At 43.0% G+C, this 21275-nt stretch overlaps 1 protein-coding gene across 1 annotated transcript in view; it reads right to left on the bottom strand.

Annotated features, from left to right (window-relative positions):
* ESR1 (estrogen receptor 1) overlaps nucleotides 1-21275 on the bottom strand; it is a 187850-nt gene that overhangs the window by 57075 nt on the left and 109500 nt on the right. Inside the window, exon 4 of the mRNA XM_077811795.1 lies at nucleotides 17196-17531. Within this exon, the coding sequence (XP_077667921.1) occupies nucleotides 17196-17531 (336 nt within the window). The remainder of the gene's footprint in view (nucleotides 1-17195; nucleotides 17532-21275) is intronic.

Genomic DNA, 21275 nt, shown 5'->3' with positions numbered 1-21275 from the left:
TGTCTTCTTGTTTTTCTGAAGACCCTTCTTCTAAGCCAAAACCATGGAAGCATTTTACCATCTAAAATGAGCTATGAAAGGAATTCCTAAGAGAACATTTTGATTTAATGATTCATAATTTATAGGGATTGTTAGTTGAGCTTCCATTTTTTAAACATGATCAAATTTAACAAACTGCATGTCATTTTCCTATGAAAATTACAGACACATGACAATAAGTGTTGCTCCAGCTGTTTTGCACATGATAGAAACAGTTGCTCAGGCATACATTAACATATTTGCACCAGTTTAAAAAGAATATGAATACACTGAATGCTTCGAGTAGTAGCAGTAGTAGTTTGTTCATGCATGTGCATATTCAATTCCTGGTTTTGTCACACAGATGCATGGTGTGCTAAGTCTCGAAAATGTAGCCCTTATTTTGTAAGCAGACTAATAAAACACTGGGAAATAGCTTAGCGTTTAGGCTGGTGAAATGGTAAAGCTGAATGAACAGACTCAGAAATTGACATTTATTTTTCCTGCCACTCATTTTTCTCAAGCTTTTTATTCATAAGGGGTTTGAGTTTGCAGTATTAATAACAAAAGGGGGAAAAGGCAAAGTGGTCTTATGTCACCAGACAGCAAAGAGAAAGAACCCCAGTCTGGGCCACCACCTCAGCCCAGTACTGGCTCGCTAGTATTATTTTAACTGCACCCACAAATGTACTACATGCCTCCCAGCACTGATAAAAGACCATATAGAAGAAATATAAGTTCCCTGCTGTGAGGAGCTTGCCAGTTAATTTTAGACAAGATATGATGAGTAAAGAATTTATACAGGGTTGAATGTCAACCAAAGGGATAATACAAGACTAAAGGTTTGTGGGTAGATCCTCAAAGGGATATGGGTGCCTAATTGCCACTTCAGGTGCCTAAGTCCAAAATTTAGGCATCACTGAGTTCCTCAAAAAACCCTCCTCAGCTGCTAGGACCTAGGGTTGCAGTGGATGAGAATCTGGATAGGAGTCAACAGTGCGCTCTTGTTGCCAACAAGACTAAGCATTTTGGGCTGTATTAGTAGGAGCATTGCCAGCAGATCAAGGGACATGATCATTCCCCTCTATCTGGCATTGGTGAGGCCTCATCTGGAGTAGTGTGTCCAGTTTTGGGCCCTACACTACAAGAAGGATGTGGAAAAATTGGAAAGAGTCCAGTGGAGGGCAACAAAAATGATTAGGGGGCTGGAGACCATGATTTATGAGGTGATGCTGAGGGAACTGAGATTATTTAGTCTGCAGAAGAGAAGAATGAGGGGGGATTTCATAGCTGCTTTCAACTACCTGAAAGGGGGTTCCTAAGAGGATGGATCTAGACTGTTCTCAGTGGTAGCTGATACCAGAACAAGGAGTAATAGTCTCAAGTTACAGTGGGGAAGGTTTAGGTTGGATATTAGGAAAAACTATTTCACTAGGAGGGAGGTGAAGCACTGGAATGGGTTACCTAGGGAAGTGGTAGAATCTCCATCCTTAGAGGTTTTTAAGGTCCAGCTTGACAAAGCCCTGGCTGGGATGATTTAGTTGGTGTTGGTCCTGCTTTGAGCAGGAGGTTGGACTAGATGACCTCCTGAAGTCCTTTCCAACCCTAATATTTTGGAGGTGCGTAAGTTTCTGTTGGCAGCCATGTTCAAAATCCTGATGCCACTGAGTTGCTCAGCACCCTAGCTCAGGTGATTTTCAGACTAGGTGTTGCCTGCCTATGTCACTCTGTGGGGCACAATCCAGTAGTGAGCTCTGAGAATGCTTATTGGATTGGGCCACGCACAAAGGACAGCTGGGGCAAGCAAGTCAGGAATTTTGTGGCTGACTGGCATATGCATACCTCTGAATACCCGATATCCCAGTGGTTAGAGCATTCATCTGGGATAGGGGAGCCCCAGGTTTGAATCCCTGCTCTGCTTGAGTTGGAACATGAATGTAAGTGTCCCATACTTCAGGGGAGTACCTTAGCCGCCAGGCTATGGGGTATTCTAGGGTGAGTCTCTCCTGCTGAAGTTGTTCCACTTTGGATACATAATTAAATATTCATTGGATCAGAGACTTCAATTTGACTCCTCCACATCCCATGAGAGTGCTTTAGCCACTGAGCTAAAGGGTCAATATCTTGCTTCTCTCTCTGGCTCAATCAATATTTATTTATTCATTCAAAGTGGAACAGCTTCCACAGGAGAGACAGGGACACCCCCCACACATACAATTACCTGGCAATTAGAGCACTCTCCTGGAATGAGGGAGCTCTGCATTCAAGTTCTGCCTGATTCGGAGTAGGATATTAAATGCAGGGCTTCCACATCCCAGGAGAGTGCCCTAACCACTGAGCTATTGCTTATAATGAGATGGGGGGTTATTTCTTGCTTTGCATGAGAAAGGGCTGACTTGGCTTAGATGCCTAATTTCAGGAGAGGGTTCACGGCTGTGAATCCTGAGCAGAGATACTACTCTTGAGGCTTAGGCTCTGCCCCTCTCCTTAGCATTTCCTACTGGCCAGCTTACGCAGCTCCCTACTCAGCTTGCTGAAAACCCCTTTCTTAAGTGCCTAATTCTCCTGCAATGCATGGGGAGCTTGAGCACTTAAGTTGGGACTGTGAATGCCACTGGACAGCAGAGCAGGGCACCTAAGACCCATTTGTGGATCTGCCCCTTGATCTAGCCTAGCATAAACGAAATCAGGATCTACACCGGTAATCCGAATCTAAATCCACTCTGAACCTTTTGGGGCAGGATACGTAAAATTTGGTCTCAAACCTGAACCCTAATTTTGTGAGCTATAGTCCATCTCTTTCAAAGAAGGGCCTACAAGTCTTTTTTAGGAACAGGCTTAATTCTTCTCTCTATTCTTCATCTCTTTTCCCCTCCACCATTCTCTAGGTCTTCCATCTCACTTTCTTCCATAGCCTCACACCGTGTACTAGGAGAGAAAACTTGACTTTAGATAAACTTCAGAGTGGCCTCCCAGAGGTTAAAAATACTAATTCACCACTGGGATAAGTAAGCACATTTCCACTGATTGATTTCAAGGTGTTGGCTCCAGGGTGTTTTCTGGCCAACCAGCTTAAGTTCTACTTGAAGTATATCTTTTCTCTGAGATACAGTGCAATCTTAAATGTAATCTCCTATTCTTTCTGTGCTCAGAGGGCTGGTTTCTGGCTGTATCCTTCCTTTAATACTGCTTTGACACCCCTTCTCCCCCACAACAAATAAAACTATGTTTGAAAGACTGGTTACTGGAATTTGAAGTTTGACAATTGCCTGATTGCAGATAATTGTCAAACTATTCAAGGCTTTATGAGGTGGAGGAAATAGGATTTCACCACACTCAGGAAATGTGTTTGCAGAATACGGCATAACAAGAGGTATCCAAGTACTACCTCAGAGAAATGCTTTTACCTAAAAATGTCAGACAGATGAACTTTAAATTCATATTACACATTCATTTATGTATGAAAAGAAGCTTTAAGAGGAGGGACACTGCCATTTTATTGGCCTATGACCACAAAATAATAATTACAATCAGCAATTTAATTGAATTGGCCTCTACTCCCCACATTTGTCTAAAAAAGTTCTACAGCTCTTCTAGAAACAGGGAAACTAAAATATTGGATCCCATGCTTGATTCAATCTCTCAAGTCCTGCTGGCATCTACATATGTAAAGTAACTGCATTTCTGGAATGAAATGTTAGCATAGCACTTTATAGGAACTACTCCATTGCAGAGTCTTTATAACCTTAGAAATGATGAATTATTGCTGTACTTTTAAAGAAGTCACACAGCAGATACAGTTCTCATTTTATCCACAGCAAAGTTAGCCATGGAACCTTCTTAGACAGAGACACAGATAAAAGACATTTATCTTCCATCCATAGTATACTATAGTATCGGGGTACTTTAAATAGGCCAGATTCTTCACTGCAGTAGTTCTTTAAAAGAACTCCCATTTTTGCCTCTTTTACAGATTTTTCCCTTACCCAGGATTTAAAGTGGCAGAATTGGGGTTATGAAGACTACAAATTACTTGGTTTTGGCACTTCAAAAATCAAACGGCAAACTACACATTTTTCTTTGGGGTTTCTCCTAATGCAAATTTTACAGATTAAAATGGCACATCTCATTTCTTTTTGATTGAATGAGTCATGGTTTTCTCCCAATCCCAATCAAGTTCCCTGAATCTCAAAACAAGCAGATTACCCCTGATGAAAATAGATCCCAAAGAGGAGTGTCACAAATCCGAGAGAGAAAGGCAGTTAGCTGAAAGTTCCCAGTCAGTGGGATAACTAGGAAAGAGTCACTTCCCTGGTGTAAATAGAGTATTAATTTAATTTTGTGCATGGTACAATAACCTCCTGCAGCAAGTTAGTGATTACATCTATGGACTTTAACCCCAACCTGCAAAGCCATTATCATAGAATCATAGAATATCAGGGTTGGAAGGGACCTCAGGAGGTAATCTAGTCCAACCCCTTGCTCAAAGCAGGACCAATCCCCAACTAAATCATCCCAGCCAGGGCTTTGTCAAGCCTGACTTAAAGATATCTAAGGAAGGAGATTCCACCACCTCCCTAGGTAACGCATTCCAGTGTTTCACCACCCTCCTAGTGAAAAAGTTTTTCCTAATATCCAACCTAAACCTCCCCCACTGTAACTTGAGACCATTACTCCTTGTTCTGTCATCAGCTACCACTGAGAACAGTCTAGATCCATCCTCTTTGGAACCCCCTTTCAGGTAGTTGAAAGCAGTTATCAAATCCCCCCTCATTCTTCTCTTCTGCAGACTAAAACAATCCCAGTTCCCTCAGCCTCTCCTCGTAAGTCATGTGTCCAGTTCCCTAATCATTTTTGTTGCCCTCCGCTGGACTCTTTCCAATTTTTCCACATCCTTCTTGTAGTGTGGGGCCCAAAACTGGACACAGTACTCCAGGTGAGGCCTCACCAATGTCGAATAGAGGGGAACGATCACGTCCCTCGATCTGCTGGCAATGCCCTACGTATACATCCCAAAATGCCATTGGCTTTCTTGGCAACAAGGGCACACTGTTGACTCATATCCAGCTTCTCGTACACTGTAACCCCTAGATCCTTTTCTGCAGAACTGCTGCCGAGCCATTTGGTCCCTAGACTGTAGCGGTGCATGGGATTCTTCCGTCCTAACTGCAGGACTCTGCACTTGTCCTTGTTGAACCTCATCAGATTTCTTTTGGCCCAATCCTCTAATTTGTCTAGGGCCCTCTCTATCCTATCCCTACCCTCCAGCGTATCTACCTCTCCTCCCAGTTTAGTGTCATCTGCAAACTTGCTGAGGGTGCAATCCACACCATCCTCCAGATCATTTATGAAGATATTGAACAAAACCAGCCCCAGGACCGACCCTTGGGGCACTCCACTTGATACTGGCTGCCATCTAGACATGGAGCCATTGATCACCACCCGTTGAGCCCGACAATCTAGCCAACTTTCTATCCACCTTATAGTCCATTCATCCAGCCCATACTTCTTTAAACTTGCTGGCAAGAATACTGTGGGAGACCATGTCAAAAGCTTTGCTAAAGTCAAGGAACAACACGTCCATCGCTTTCCCCTCATCCACAGAGCCAGTTATCTCATCATAGAAGGCAATTAGATTAGTGAAGCATGACTTGCCCTTGGTGAATCAATGCGGACTGTTCCTGATCACTTTCCTCTCCTCTAAGTGCTTCAGAATTGATTCCTTGAGGACCTGCTCCATGATTTTTCCAGGGACTGAGGTGAGGCTGACAGGCCTGTAGTTCCCAGGATCCTCCTTCTTCCCTTTTTTAAAGATGGGCACTACATTAGCCTTTTTCCAGTCATCCAGGACTTCCCCCGATGCCATGAGTTTTCAAAGATAATGGCCAATGTCTCTGCAATCACATCCGCCAACTCCTTCAGCACTCTCGGATGCAGCGCATCCCGCCCCAAGGACTTGTGCTCGTCCAGCTTTTCTAAATAGTCCTGAACCACTTCTTTCTCCACAGAGAGCTGGTCACCTCCTCCCCATGCTGTGCTGCCCAGTGCAGTAGTCTGGGAGCTGACCTTGTTCGTGAAGACAGAGGCAAAAAAAAGCATTGAGTACATTAGCTTTTTCCACATCCTCTGTCACCAGGTTGCCTCCCTCATTCAGTAAGGGGCCCACACTTTCCTTGACTTTCCTCTTGTTGCTAACATACCTGAAGAAACCCTTCTTGTTACTCTTAACATCTCTTGCTAGCTGCAACTCCAGGTGGGATTTGGCCTTCCTGATTACACTCCTGCATCCCCGAGCAATATTTTTATACTCTTCCCTGGTCATTTGTCCACTCTTCCACTTGTTGTAAGCTTCTTTTTTGTGGTTAAGATCAGCAAAGATTTCACTGTTAAGCCAAGCTGGTCACCTGCCATATTTACTATTCTTTCTACACATCGAGATGGTTTGTCCCTGTAACCTCAATAAGGATTCTTTAAAATACAGCCAGCTCTCCTGGACTCCTTTCCCCCTCATGTTATTCTCCCAGGGGATCCTGCCCATCAGTTCCCTGAGGGAGTCAAAGTCTGCTTTTCTAAAGTCCAGGGTCCGTATTCTGCTGTTCTCCTTTCTTCCCTGTGTCAGGATCCTGAACTCGACCATCTCATGGTCACTGCCTCCCAGGTTGCCATCTACTTTAGCTTCCCCTACTAATTCTTCCCGGTTTGTGAGCAGCAGGTCAAGAAGAGCTCTGCCCCTAGTTGGTTCCTCCAGCACTTGCACCAGGAAATTGTCCCTTACCCTTTCCAAAAACTTCCTGGATTGTCTGTGCACTGCTATATTGCTCTCCCAGCAGATATCAGGGTGATTGAAGTCTCCCATGAGAACCAGGGCCCGCAATCTAGTAACTTCTGTGAGTTGCCGGAAGAAAGCTTCGTCCATCTCATCCCCGTGGTCCGGTGGTCTATAGCAGACTCCCACCACGACATCACTCTTGTTCCTCACACTTCTAAACTTAATCCAGAAACACTCAGGTTTTTCTGCAGTTTCATACTTGAGCTCTGAGCAGTCATACTGCTCCCTTACATACAGTGCAACTCTCCCACCTTTTCTGCCCTGCCTGTCCTTCCTGAACAGTTTATATCCATCCATGACAGTACTCCAGTCATGTGAGTTATCCCACTAAATCTCTGTTATTCCAATCACATCATAATTCCTTGACTTTGCCAGGACTTCCAGTTCTCCCTGCTTGTTTCCCAGGCTTCTTGCATTTGTGTATAGGCACTTGAGATAACTCGCTGTTTGTCCCTCTTTGTCAGTATGAGGCAGGACCCCTGCCCTCTCTCATGCTCCTGCTTCCTCCCGGCATCCCACTTCCCTACTTACCTCAGGGCTTTGGTCTCCTTCCCCCGGTTAACCTAGTTTAAAGCCCTCCTCACTAGGTTAGCCAGCCTGCTTGCGAAGATGCTCTTCCCTCTCTTCGTTAGGTAGAGCCCGTCTCTGCCTAGCACTCCTCGTTCTTGGAACAACATCTCATGGTCAAAGAATCCAAAGCCTTCTCTCCGACACCACCTGCGTAGCCATTCGTTGACTTCCACGATTCGAAGGTCTCTGCCCAGGCCTTTTCCTTCCACGGGGAGGATGGACTAGACCACCACTTGCACCTCAAACTCCTTTGTCCTTCTTCCCAGAGCCACGTAGTCCGCAGTGATCCGCTCAAGGTTATTCTTGGCAGTATCATTGGTGCCCACGTAGAGAAGCAGGAAGGGGTAGTGATCTGAGGGCTTGATGAGTCTCGGCAGTCTCTCCGTCACATCGTGAATCCTAGCTCCTGGCAAGCAGCAGACTTCTCGGTTTTCCCGGTCGGGGCGGCAGATAGATGACTCAGTCCCCCTGAGGAGAGAGTCCCCGACCACCACCACCCGCCTCCTTCTCTTGGGAGCGGTGGTCGTGGAACCCCCAACCCCAGGACAGTGCATCTCATGCCTTCCAATCGGCGGAGTCTCCTTCTGTTCCCTTCCCTCAGATGTATCATCTAGTCCACTCTCCGCATTAGTACCTGTGGTACTGAGGGATGCTGGCCTGGGGTGGAGTAATTTTGCTTCCTTTCTCTTAATTACACTCAGCCAATAGTAATTCCTCTTATTTATATGAACACAAATGCTACACTGGAATATGAGCTCTCCCTACTCCCAAATGTTCTGCTCACTGCCATCTCATTAACTGGATCAGCAGTTCTTTCTCCTCTTTACATTTCACTGGACTCTGCCCACAACAACAGCTCATGTCTACCCCAAAGTCCTCACACAATTCAAAAACAGGGTGGAAAGCTCCAAGAGAGTTCATCTGTGTTCGTTCACAGGCCTTGCTATGACCTGCAGGTTAGTACACACATCATTCTGCTTAACAAACCCAACAGTTCATATTAGCCTGTTTTAAAACTCAATAAAGTAATCTCTGAAATTCAGCCTAAAAGTAATAACATGTGCAGCATCTTGGAAGGAGAAAACAAAACAGATATGTGGTATTAGTGTTAGGCTACTGCTTTAATCTCCTAGGAGTATAACAGAGAATTATAAACATTAAAGATGGAAAAGATATTCAGCCACCTTTCCATGTCTTTACTGCTAAAACCTTTACCCACAACTTGGTCAGTCACCTTGATTACTATAACCATTTATTTTCTGGTTTTCCTCATACGTCTCCACATCAAATTCCAACACCTGTCCTCACCTCCCAGTCTATATATACACACATATCTCTGATCTCCTTTCCCCTTACTCCCACTGCTGAACCCTATGCTCCCCCCAATCCTTAAAACTTAATCTTCCTTTTATTTATGTTTTGCCTTCTTGCCTTTGTGTCTTCTAACATGCTACTCCTATTCTTGCGATACTAACTTCCAGTTTTTCCAAACCCTTCTCTTCTCTTGTGAATCAACTTCTTACATGGACATTTCTTTCTTCTCCTTACCTATAATCTCTCCTTGCAGTTTCTTCTCTAAACTATTCTCCCATGTCTTGTCATATTAATTTGTCTGGTCCATCTTCTATTGGAAGCTCAATGGGGCAGGGAACATACCTTACTCTATGTTTGTAAAGAATGATATATATTTATGGTACTAAGTAAACCATTTCTACTATTTATTAATAGCCTTGCCCATTGCCTCATCAGAACAGCATTGTTCCTGACAGCATATTCATCAGTTTTTTGTCCTGACTAGATATAAACAATTTCAAGCGATGGGGCTCTAGACACAGGGACTAGTCCACAAACTAACAGATCAGAGTATTAGGAAGGTTTTACTTGGTATTCAGCTTTCCTTTTGCTTTATTTCATCTCATTACTCCTAGTTATACTTCCCTTGGACCAATACCTCTCTCTATTTGTTGTCTACAATCTTCAGAGGCTTATAGGTGGTTACTATATCCTGCCATTGGGATTTTTTAATCTCACTTACACCCATGTAAATCAATAGTAACTTCACTGAAGTTACACTAATATACAGCTGGTTTGGAATCAGAATCAGGTTCGTCATCATTTTTCATTTAGCTACATATTTAGTTCTTTTAATCTTCCCTCTGTGGGGTACCAAACCTCCAGAGTGTGGTATATGCCAGCTCTGCCAAAGAAACCCACAACTGATTACAAATAGAATATTACTTGATAACATTGTCACAGTCTCCAATACAGCTCATTAGCCAACTGAGATAAGAAAACGGAGTGAATATTTTAGAGGGTTTAAACAACAACTAGAGTTACTGGTACTAAATGAACCTTTATTTGCCTGGATTAACAGCATCAGGGGTATGGATCATCTATTGTCAGGAAGACTACTACACTGAATAGTGCTGCAAACCACCGTGTACCTAAACACGTACAGAAGCAATATGCACTTCAGTATATCAGTACCTTCCTTCAAACAACATTTTTTTTTTTGCTGTCAGTAAAACACAGTGTAAAATAGTGGCTATTGTTGATCCCTTCACACACTGTTCCTAATTTAACAAACAGAGCAATTTAGGAGGTCAAATAAGAAAACAATATCTTAAGAAAATAGCAACTTCTGCAGCTTTAAAATAAAAATTCAGTGCCAAAATGTTTATCTTCTCAGTTCATGAAACCATAAAATAAGTACAGCACCGTGAATCATCTCAAAACTTCAAAGCCTGTATGCTCAATGTACCATTTTAGGGCCATTAAACTGTTCAGCTACTGTACTCAGAATAAATAATTAGCCAAGCTTGTACCAGCTGTGCCAAAAACTGCACTTTTTAATCCAAAACTCCTCAAAACTACCTTCTCTCTCCCCTCTGCCCCTCCACTATTTATACAACCTAAACATCTAGCAAACATCCACTCAAGCATGCTCATAGAATATCAGGGTTGGAAGGGACCTCAGGAGGTCATCTAGTCCAACCCCCTGCTCAAAGCAGGACCAATCCCCAACTAAATCATCCCAGCCAGGGCTTTGTCAAGCCTGACCTTAAAAATGTCTAAGGAAGGAGATTCCAACACCTCCCTAGGTAACGCATTTCAGTGTTTCACCACCCTCCTAGTGAAAAAGTTTTTCCTAATATCCAACCTAAACCTTCCCCACTGTAACTTGAGACCATTACTCCTTGTTCTGTCATCAGCTACCACTGAGAACAGTCTAGATCCATCCTCTTTGGAACCCCCTTTCAGGTAGTTGAAAGCAGCTATCAAATCCCCCCTCATTCTTCTCTTCTGCAGACTAAAACAATCCCAGTTCCCTCAGCCTCTCCTCGTAAGTCATGTGTTCCAGTCCCCTAATCATTTTTGTTGCCCTCCGCTGGACTCTTTCCAATTTTTCCACATCCTTCTTGTAGTGTGGGGCCCAAAACTGGACACAGTACTCCAGATGAGGCCTCACCAATGTCGAATAGAGGGGAACGATCACGTCCCTCGATCTGCTGGCAATGCCCCTACGTATACATCCCAAAATGCCATTGGCTTTCTTGGCAACATGGGCACACTGTTGACTCATATCCAGCTTCTCGTACACTGTAACCCCTAGATCCTTTTCTGCAGAACTGCTGCCGAGCCATTCGGTCCCTAGTCTGTAGTGGTGCATGGGATTCTTCCGTCCTAACTGCAGGACTCTGCACTTGTCCTTGTTGAACCTCATCAGATTTCTTTTGGCCCAATCCTCTAATTTGTCTAGGGCCCTCTCTATCCTATCCCTACCCTCCAGCGTATCTACCTCTCTTCCCAGTTTAGTGTCATCTGCAAACTTGCTGAGGGTGCAATCCACACCATCCTCCAGATCATTTATGAAGATATTGAACAAAACCAGCCCCAGGACCGACCCTTGGGGCACTCCACTTGATACCGGCTGCCAACTAGACATGGAGCCATTGATCACTTCACATTGAGCCCGACAATCTAGCCAACTTTCTATCCACCTTATAGTCCATTCATCCAGCCCATACTTCTTTAACTTGCTGGCAAGAATATTGTGGGAGACCGTGTCAAAAGCTTTGCTGAAGTCAAGGAACAATACGTCCACCGCTTTCCCCTCATCCACAGAGCCAGTTATCTGGTCATAGAAGGCAAAATTAACTCATCAACTGAACCACTGAAAGTACTAACTTCCTTCCTTGCATGTGATGCTCCAGACATGAATACAGTGGTATATATGAAAAATAAAATACTGTACACTAATTCCTAGCATTGCTATTTCATCAGGATTGCTATAATACTGTGATGCCTGTGGATGTGTTACTGGCAGCAGAGATAGAACCTTGGACCCCCCGGGTTCTAAAACCATGAGCCTAAATGTAAAAAAATCCCAAGTATATTAGCTCCAATGCTGTAGCAGACTCAAAAACATTTATATAGTGCACACATTCAGAGGAGGACAGAGAGCCAGGCTATGCCATCCTAGATCAGACTCTTTACCCATCTAGCTGATATATTATTTGCACCAGTAGCCCATACATGATGCTTCAAAGGAGGTGAAAACGAATCTGCAGTGAACTTAGCCAATTGTGAGCTGCATTGTCACCTGAGAGTTTTCCTCAGGGCCTCAGCTAGTAATCACGTTATACTTTGACATTGGAGCTTGCTTTTCGGGGGGTACAGAGATCAGGCTGTCACATCAGAAAATAGTAATTTAGAAACATCACTCAAGTTACTGGACTGATTCTGATACAATATGCCAATCTGAGATTAGAATAGATCCAAACCTCAGACACTGAATACAGGTACAAGAAAGAGCTGGATCAACAAGGAAAGGGAGAATAGATTTAAAAATTTAATTAAAGCGAATGTTAAAAAATTATGTAATACACAGATCGAGAAAAGAGTGTCTGTACGTCTGGGTATAGTACAATAGCTTCCACTTCCATCAACAGAAGGGAAAAATGAATTTAACAGTGACAGCAGTTTCATTTGTTGCTTACTTAGTTTCTCAAGATCCTAGCAAATGTCATGTTGAATGACTGAGTAGATTTAGCACAGTTATTGGGCTCGAAAAGGTAACATAATATTGATACTGGACATGTTTGTTTTGGTAAATGTAGTAAGAGTCTAGTCTAGTGGTTAGATCAACAAACAAGGATTCAGGACTCCTAGGCTCTGTCCTTGTTTCTTCCATTGACTCCATGCATTGCACTTTCATCAAGCTACTCAAAATGTGATTCTACTCTGAAAAGTGATTTTATGAAAATGGACCCTTTCTTGTCCTCCTCCCCAAGTCAACATAACCAGGGTTAACCCAGCCTGCTTTGTACTGTGCACTAGCAGAAGTGATTACCAAGTTCTGATTTGTTACACACCGATGCAACCCCATTGAAGACCGTGAAGTTGCACAGGTGTAATTGCAGGTCTAATTGCCTTTATTCCTGGTAAAAATACTCATCTTGTCTCTCAAAACTCAGACTGAGTTTGCAGTTAGAAAAAAAATATCATTTTACTTGTCACTTTAGGAAACTGGATATGGAAATAGTTGATTGATAGATTTGGAACACGATGATATTTTCACAAGATTATTTCTCAGAACAGAAACTCATTTAAATGCAGTCAGAGCGCTTACTTATGTATAAAAGGTGTATAATACTGTTTCCCTAATTCAAAAGGTTGCTGTAATGCATAATCAATCAATATTTGTAAAATAGTATGAGATATTCAAATGTGAGATGCTATAAATGGGCAAAATATTATCACCAGATACGTCCCCTTTAAATGTTGGTGTTCATAAAATATCTCTGCAACACAAGGATTGTAGAGAGCCAGTCTACAATTTTAGAGCGAAAGATTTAGGCCCAAAACCTGCAAGGCGCCCAGCACTTTCAACTCACATTAACATCAATAGGCGTTTAAGGTACAGCACACCCACAATGAGGTGAAGAACACCTCAAAAAACTAGGCCCTCAAAGTTCATAATCTGGACTTTTGCACAGATGCTGCAGCATATTTGTGGAAGTAGGAAAGTCAGTAGTATTTTCACATTCTGTTTGGATGCATAATTGTTGTTGGTAGCCATTTCAATCATTTAGTGCCATATTATAGAGATATTCAGCCAGGGTGAAATTTACTGCTGGGCAGAGAGCCAGCACAAGGCCTATGCACTACTAAGTCTGATTTAAGAGGTGCATAGATCTTGTGCTGGCCCTGTGCATAGGGACAAATTTCACTTTATGGAAGAGAAAGACAATACAAGATAGTATGTTATAAAGGTATTATCTGTATATGAGTTCAGGAGAGCTGAATTAACTCATGAGTGCTGAGGCTACCAATAAGTTTTGCAGGTCATGCGCAAAGAGTATCAGTAAAACCTCTATATCACACCACACCACATGGATTCTATTGGCATTGTCTGTATTACAGAAAAGCGTTTTAGAAATGTTTGATGGTGTTGTCAAACTTTTATCCAGAATATTTTATATCCCTACACCAAGCCACGCTACCTTACTAATCATGAGTCCCACTGTACAATATTCAGAGGGAAAGAAAAATCATAACTAAAATTTTGCAAATCCTCCTCCTACCACATACCCCTTTTTCTTATAAAATAATGCAACATTTGAAGTCCTACATTACACAGTCTACTTGTCATAGACTGAAAATTGCCTGTCAGTGTAAACTAATCTTGTGAGGAAAGAAGAAAACATTTTGGGAAAAGGTGCGTGGTTTCTTTTTTTAAAAAAGCAGTTGTTTGAAGCTACTTAGAGGTTTGGAACTTTGAAAGTAGTCCCACCAGAGGATTAATAGGCAGATGAGGTGGACAAAGGTGTATGATTAATGCAATGTATCACATGGCTCTGCAGTTTATCACATAGATACTACCACATATGTAGTCCCATTTCATATCCCTCCATTAAATCACCATTGCCCATTGCATCAAGTTTAAACTTTTTGTCCTTGCCTTAAAGGGTCTGCACGTATTGGCCTTGACCTACCTCTCAGATCATGTCCTTATCTTTCTCCAGTGCCCCCTTTACTCAGCCAGTCTCACTACTCTATTCATGTTCTTTTGCCACTTCAGTTTCTTCCACGCTGCCTTTTCTATGGAATAATTACCCAAACCCAGTATGTCAGGTCCTCACCCTCTTTCATGTTCAAATGGGTCTTGAAGATTCACACCTTCCACAATAACCACACATTAAAACACCCTTTCCACCCCCAAAACCACCTTAGAGAAAGAGACCACCACCCCCACAGCTGCCCCGGCCCTACCCCGCCTCTTCCCACCCCTTCCAACCCCTTCCCTGAAATCCCCACCCCAACTCTGCCCCCTCCCTGCCCCCCGGGGGTGCAGGAGGGGTGCAGGGTGCAGCATGGGATTGGGGTGCAGAAGGGGTGTGTCAGGGGGCTCAGGGCAAGGGGTCAGGGTGCGGCTCAGGGCAGGGGGTCAGGATGCCGGAGGGGTGCAGGGTGCAGAAGGGGGCTCAGGGCAGGGGTGTAGAGTGCAGGGGGGTGCGACAGGGGGCTTAAGGTAGGGGGTTGGGTGCAGGAGGGGTGTGGAGGGCGGGTCCGGCCTGGCACGCACCAGGGGCAGGGCAGGCTCCCTCCCTGCCTGCCGCCGCGCCGCTCCGGGAAGCAGCCGGGACCTGGGGGGGGGGAAGGGGGGGAGGGTACAGGGGTCTGGGCGGAGGAGTGGCCAGGGCAACACACAGACCCCTGTGTCCTCCCCGCCCCCTCATCCCCCCAAGTCCCGGCTGCTTCCCGGAGCGGGCAGGGCAGGCAGGCAGGGAGGGAGGGAGCCTGCCCTGCCCCCAGTGCGCGCCAGGCTGGAGCCGCTCTAGGTAAATGCTGCAGGGACGGTGGTGAGGCGGGAAGCTGGCGGGCCGCAGAAAATAACCCCGCAGGCCGTGTGTTTGAGACCCCGATCTTAACGAAGGTGAAAAACCTAGAGTGGCCCGTGAGTGTATATTATGAATTCATTTGTGGCAGACACACCTCTGCAGGGGAGTTCCAAGAGGCATTATGTGAAAGATGTGCAAACCCTCTGTGATACCCTATGACAGGATGTTGCTTGTGCTCCACCAGTCCTACTAGAAGCAAGTAGCAGAGACCTTGAGCAGACTTTGTTCACAGGGACACAAGGACTGCTGCCATGCTTGGACTTTTCACAGGGATGTAAGCAGGAGGAAGGCTCCGTGTGCCCTTTCCACTAACTTGCACAACAGTGTAAGATCACACATAATTAAACTCTATGTCTGGTCCTCAGGTGATTAAAGGGTGTTTGTAGGACAAGTTCCTTTAAATGAGAGAACCATTTTCAAATTCCTATAAATGGTAAATGTAAATTAATACAAAACTTGAGATATTTTTCTAGAGCAAGACAAGAGTGCAGTGTGCTTCTCTTTTCCATGCAACAGACATTCTAGTCTCTATCATCAGAGAAGAGATTTTTAATTCAGCCTTTCTAGTCCACACTGCCATTACTGTGTTTAAATTAGTATGATCAACAGCTTTAAACATTAAGGTCCCTATTTCAAAAATACGTTGTAGAGGCCTGTTCCAAAGCACACAGAAATTAATGGAAAGGCTCACATTGACTTCAGGTCCTAAAAATGCAACTATGTTAAAAATAAAATTCCCCATGTGATTTCCTTTAAGTTACTATGAGAAATGACACATCCCTTACAGCATTTCATTGATCACAGCTTGAGCCCACTAAGTGACATGTGAAAAAAGTGGTTAAAAAAAAAAAAAGAACACATAAGAACTGGAAAACAGACTGTGTGTGTTATTGATTTACTAAGTAAAGTTTTGCCAAGTTTAAGTGAAGGACACAGAAAAGAGGCATGACCTACAGCATTTGACCTAACTAAATCTGTAGTAGTGGACATTCTCAGAACAGTTGTTCACAGAATCTACATAAATGTTAATGAAATAAAGGGCTAGAATATGACATTAAAGAGATTAAAAATTGGCTAAACTAGGCAAAACATACTAGTATGTATATTGTACCAGTAGGCCTAGTAAAGAGAAGTGCTGTGATAAAATTAAAGATTCAGCATGCATAATAAATGTTTAGTGAATATAATGCTTATGAAGGGTATTGGACTGATAGCTCTGGAGGCTGGTATCTTCTTTTTATCCACAGAACAGGATCAGTCCATTCAGTAGAAATGCAATCTTCCCCACACTACCCTGTCAATGACCTTCAACTCGGACGACCTTCAGCCATCAGAGGGTTTTTAATGACCACTCATTGGTTTCTCTGCTTGGACTGTCATAAAGGGTGCCAATCAGTGCCAGACTTGGTAGCGTTTTGTGGTCTGGACACCTGTTTGCTAGGAAATAGACCCACGATAACTAGTCCATTTCACATAGGCCTCTGAATCTCTTTTATACAGCAAAAATTTGCATTTGTAACAGATCTAGGCAAAGTTTGATTCACTGACCTGGCAATGAAAGATTATATCCTGGTGCCAGTTACCTCCAAGCTATCTAGTATATTTGGCAGATAATATATTATAATCTACAGTAACGAATTTTTCTGAACAAGATTTTTTCCCTAAAGTTTTACCTGTGTTTCCCAAAAGTTTCCTTCTAAGGAGCACCACATGAAATTTGTAATTTTACAGATAAGGATATTTAAATGAATGATTTGTAGATAATGAGGAAACCGTGTCTGTGGAGTAGGGAGAGGGAGAAGGAAATTCCCTCACTTAAAAGTAATATTGGAACTTTTCCAGTTAACCACTGTTCGAATGATCTATTTTCTTACCTGGGACCCTTTTTGCCCAGTTGATCATGTGCACCAGTTCCCGGTCTGCAAGGCTGGTCAACAGGGTCATCATGGAGGCTTCACTGAAAGGTCGGTTAGGATCATACTCTGAATAGACTATGGGCGGCTCAGCTTCCAGCAAGGCGCTGACCATCTGCTCTGCTGTCAGGGTCAAAGCTGGACTGTTCTTCTTGCTATGCTTAATCACAAGAGGACTTGTCCAGAGGGTGGGGGTTCTCATCTCAATAGAAGTAGTCCCTCCACTCCTGGCATCCTGCTCCTCTCTTTGACGTTTGTATTTCAGCATCCGCCCACCTCTGCGGTCTTTTCGGATCCCTGGAGACACATAAGAATCTGATTAGCTTCCTTTTCTTTAAACCTGTACAACTACTCATGTTTATAACTTCAACCAATCAGCAAATGTTTGTACAGAGTCATGCAGAACTCCTTTTGGGTTTGTTTTCCCAAGAATCAGTCATAACCATAGAACCTTAAGCTAGTACACAGGGGGAATGCTATGTATATTTGTAAAGTATAACATTAAGAATGATTCTTTATTGTAAGTGATTCATAACATTTAAATGGATTTGGCTTTGGGACGTGCTTGTCAAACACCAGCCTGGGGGAGCCATGGGGGAGCCATGATTTGATGCGCCACTCCTCTCAAAAACAAAACAAAACAAAAAACAACCAGTAACTGAACTGAATAAATATTGTCCTACTACATGAACTGCCAAAGCATGCCCTAGCTTCTAGCATACAATTAATCACACATGTTTCACTGAGCAGGTCATCAGAGATAGCTGAACGCTATGTGTGGCTTAAATAGATCACAAATGTTGGACCCCAAAACTGCTCATGAATGCTGTGGTGCTGGTCCAAGCCTCTTAAGGCTTTCCACACTAACAAATTATTTTAAATTATAGCTTAAACCAGCACTGAGCACTTGTTCTTTGTTAGTGGGGAAGAACCACTCAGGGAGGTTTTCCCTATCATATGTTGTTCAGATACTATGGTAATGAATGCTGCATAAAGTAAACAAAAAGTACATAATAAGGAAAATATAAAATGATAAGATCACAAGAGGGTTGCCATGTGACCTCTCTTAAGTGAAGAGAAGCACAGAAAATACACCTGGACTGTAAAATTTCTGGAGCATGAACTGTCTTTGTTACTTGTTTGGATAGTGCTTAGCAGAGTGAGGCCCTGCTCCTTGATTGGGATACCCATCATAGTAGTAGTAACAGCAGCAGCAGCAACAAAAGGCCTGGCCACAGAACAAAGTCTCCCTTTGTGGAAAAAGTTACAAAGAAAGTATTTTGAAGGGGCCTGGGTGGGTTCCATCAACGCAGAGAGAAGACAGAAGATAGGGAACTGGGGAGGAGGCTGGGAGAATAGTTTAGAAGAACCACCAGAGAGTGGTCAAGAGATATCATGCTGTTTGGGTGGGGTGGATACGTCATATTGGGCACTCACTGCACCCACTGAAAAGCAATTCATCTCAAGCCCTCTCAAAGGTGTCAAAATCTTCACGCTTATAGGCGTGCTTTAAATATAACAAGGGGCCCCGAATTTGGTAGCACTGACACCACCCTTTCCACCCCAGCACAGTGCTCACTTTCTATGAGCAAACATCCATACAAATGGTTTTCAAACTTTTCCATAATGTGAACCAATGTTACAAGATAAGAAGGCGCGTGCGCGCACACACACACACACACACACACACACACACACACACACACCACATAAAGAAAGGGAGGGTGGCCATGACTCTCCTGAAACCTGTTCATGACCTCCAGGCTGAGAATCTCTGATCTATATGAATAAATATCTTCCCGCAGAAAAATGACACTTCACTGAACTAGGGCAGTGTGAAGAGGGCAGAATTTTTATTCTAATCTACTAAAATCCTCTAACCATAGCTCCTCTAACCATATTCAATTAATCTTTCCACATACATTGGATTCATTAAATCTCTCATACCCATCACCTAACCTTTTCATGTTTTGCCCATTAGTTAAACTAATATTTTTTCTAAGCTAAGTACCTTAAAAGGTTTGCTGTTCCCATTTTTCATAAATTCATTGCCTTTTTCCTACCACAAAGGCTTCCTAACAACCAGAACAAAAGATATTTTGGCAAAACTTCATCCTACACCAATTCTCACAGTAGATTACTGGAGACTATTGAATAAGAGATCTTAATTGCTATTTTCTGTTGCATGGTTTTAGGACTATGATGTTTGTGAATTAAAATTTGCCTATGAAATCAACAGGCACAATTGTGTGGAAAAAACCACGTGGTTCACATATACTTGAACACATCATAACTTCACCACATCCTGGATTATAGAACCACTGATTCAAAACATCTCTGCTTTAAAAAAAAATCTGATTGATTGAAATATAAAAAGTGCATGTCTATGAAACCTGTTAACATTTATCCGCTTGCTGTCATTAACATTATATAATCAATAGTCAGATAGATAGACATGCAAATTCATGCCCATTTTGTGTAGGCAAAACCCACCCCAAAACCCATCTATTAAAAATCATCACTTGGCAGTAGCAAGAATGCAACGTTCTGTCGTGTGTGAAAAAGACTTTCTTTTATGCTTTGTCTATCCAGTCATTCCTTCTTCCCAGATCGTTGTTTCACAGAATGATAAGTCTGGTGTTAGGAGAGGTTGAAATCAGAAGACGACATCTGAACTGGCATTAAGGTCATGAGAAAGCTTTATGTCTGGGGGTAGAGACAAGACGGTCTCATCACAATTCCTCCTCACACATCCTCTATACCACCAAATTATTTATATTCCTGATAAAGTCACATGGCTCATTACAGCAAACGGGGGGGGGGGGAGGGATAGCTCAGTGGTTTGAGCATTGGCTTGCTAAACCCAGCGTTGTGAGTTCAATCTTCGAGGGGGCCATTTAGGGAGCTGTGGCAAAAATTGGGGATTGGTCCTGCTTTGAGCAGGGGGTTGGATTAGATGATCTCCTGAGGTCCCTTCCAACCCTGATATTCTATAAAAAGAAGATGAGAGAACATTCAGTTAGAGCACAACATGTGATATGGTGTAAACCAACACCAGGTAATACCACTCAGTGGTCAAACAGACCTGCACTGAAGACAAAAAAAGATTACATGAACATTTTAGGCACAGAAATATTCCAAGATTCAATAAGTGTATACACTAAATTTCCATACAGGTGAATTGTGTCTTGCAACCGATGTTTACTCTGGTTTTCTACAAGTTTTGTCTATGCTCTAAATATGTTCTTCTTGAAACCAAAACACACTATGGAGCTGATCCTGCACAGCAATCCACCCACATGGGGTCCCACTGACTTTACACCAGCATAAAGGTACATGTTGGCCAATCCCTGTGCAGGATCAAGGTCAAATTTAAAAATGGAAGATTCCTCACTAGCAAGGCATGGATAAAGTTAGCAATATTGTTTGTGTTCCTGTGATCAAGATGCAGAGGGCCAGATCTTCACATGGTGTAAGTTAGCTGAGCTCCATAACATTAGCTCAGGATATAAACCCAAAATACTATTTCTGTACTAAACAAGAAAAAAACAAATTGGAGAGACATAGCATGTCATTGTTGCTTTGGCTCACTTGTTTTTGATAGGTGTGTCAAAATGGTTCTACACACCCACATTTCATTCCTGGAGCCCCTTCTGATAGTGCTCATGATTATTGCTAGGAGCAGAGGTTTTGAAGTAATTTCTAAAAGTAAGGTACTGCATTGTAGGATGGAGCTAGGAGGATCTGACGACTTCATAAGTCTGCTAAACTTGTTGCCTTCTATCCATACTGCAGAGGAACATGTTGTAGTAACCAGGCAAGGTACTAACATACTTCAACATGACTTTATTTTTTAAAGTGGAAACCTTTTTTCCAAGCTACTGTTGCACCCTCAGTAGCTCTCACTCAGCCTCTTCCTGTTTCCTGTCCTTTCAGACTCCCAACAGCCAGTGCTCCCAATTCTAATAATTACAAGCAACATCTAAACACCACACATTTGTAGACCTTCATCAATTCAGTAAGCACTAAGCTAAATATCTC

This window comes from Eretmochelys imbricata, chromosome 3 (genome assembly GCF_965152235.1).
Source record: "Eretmochelys imbricata isolate rEreImb1 chromosome 3, rEreImb1.hap1, whole genome shotgun sequence".
NCBI lineage: Eukaryota > Metazoa > Chordata > Testudines > Cheloniidae > Eretmochelys > Eretmochelys imbricata.
This window is presented reverse-complemented; position numbering and strand designations above follow the sequence as displayed.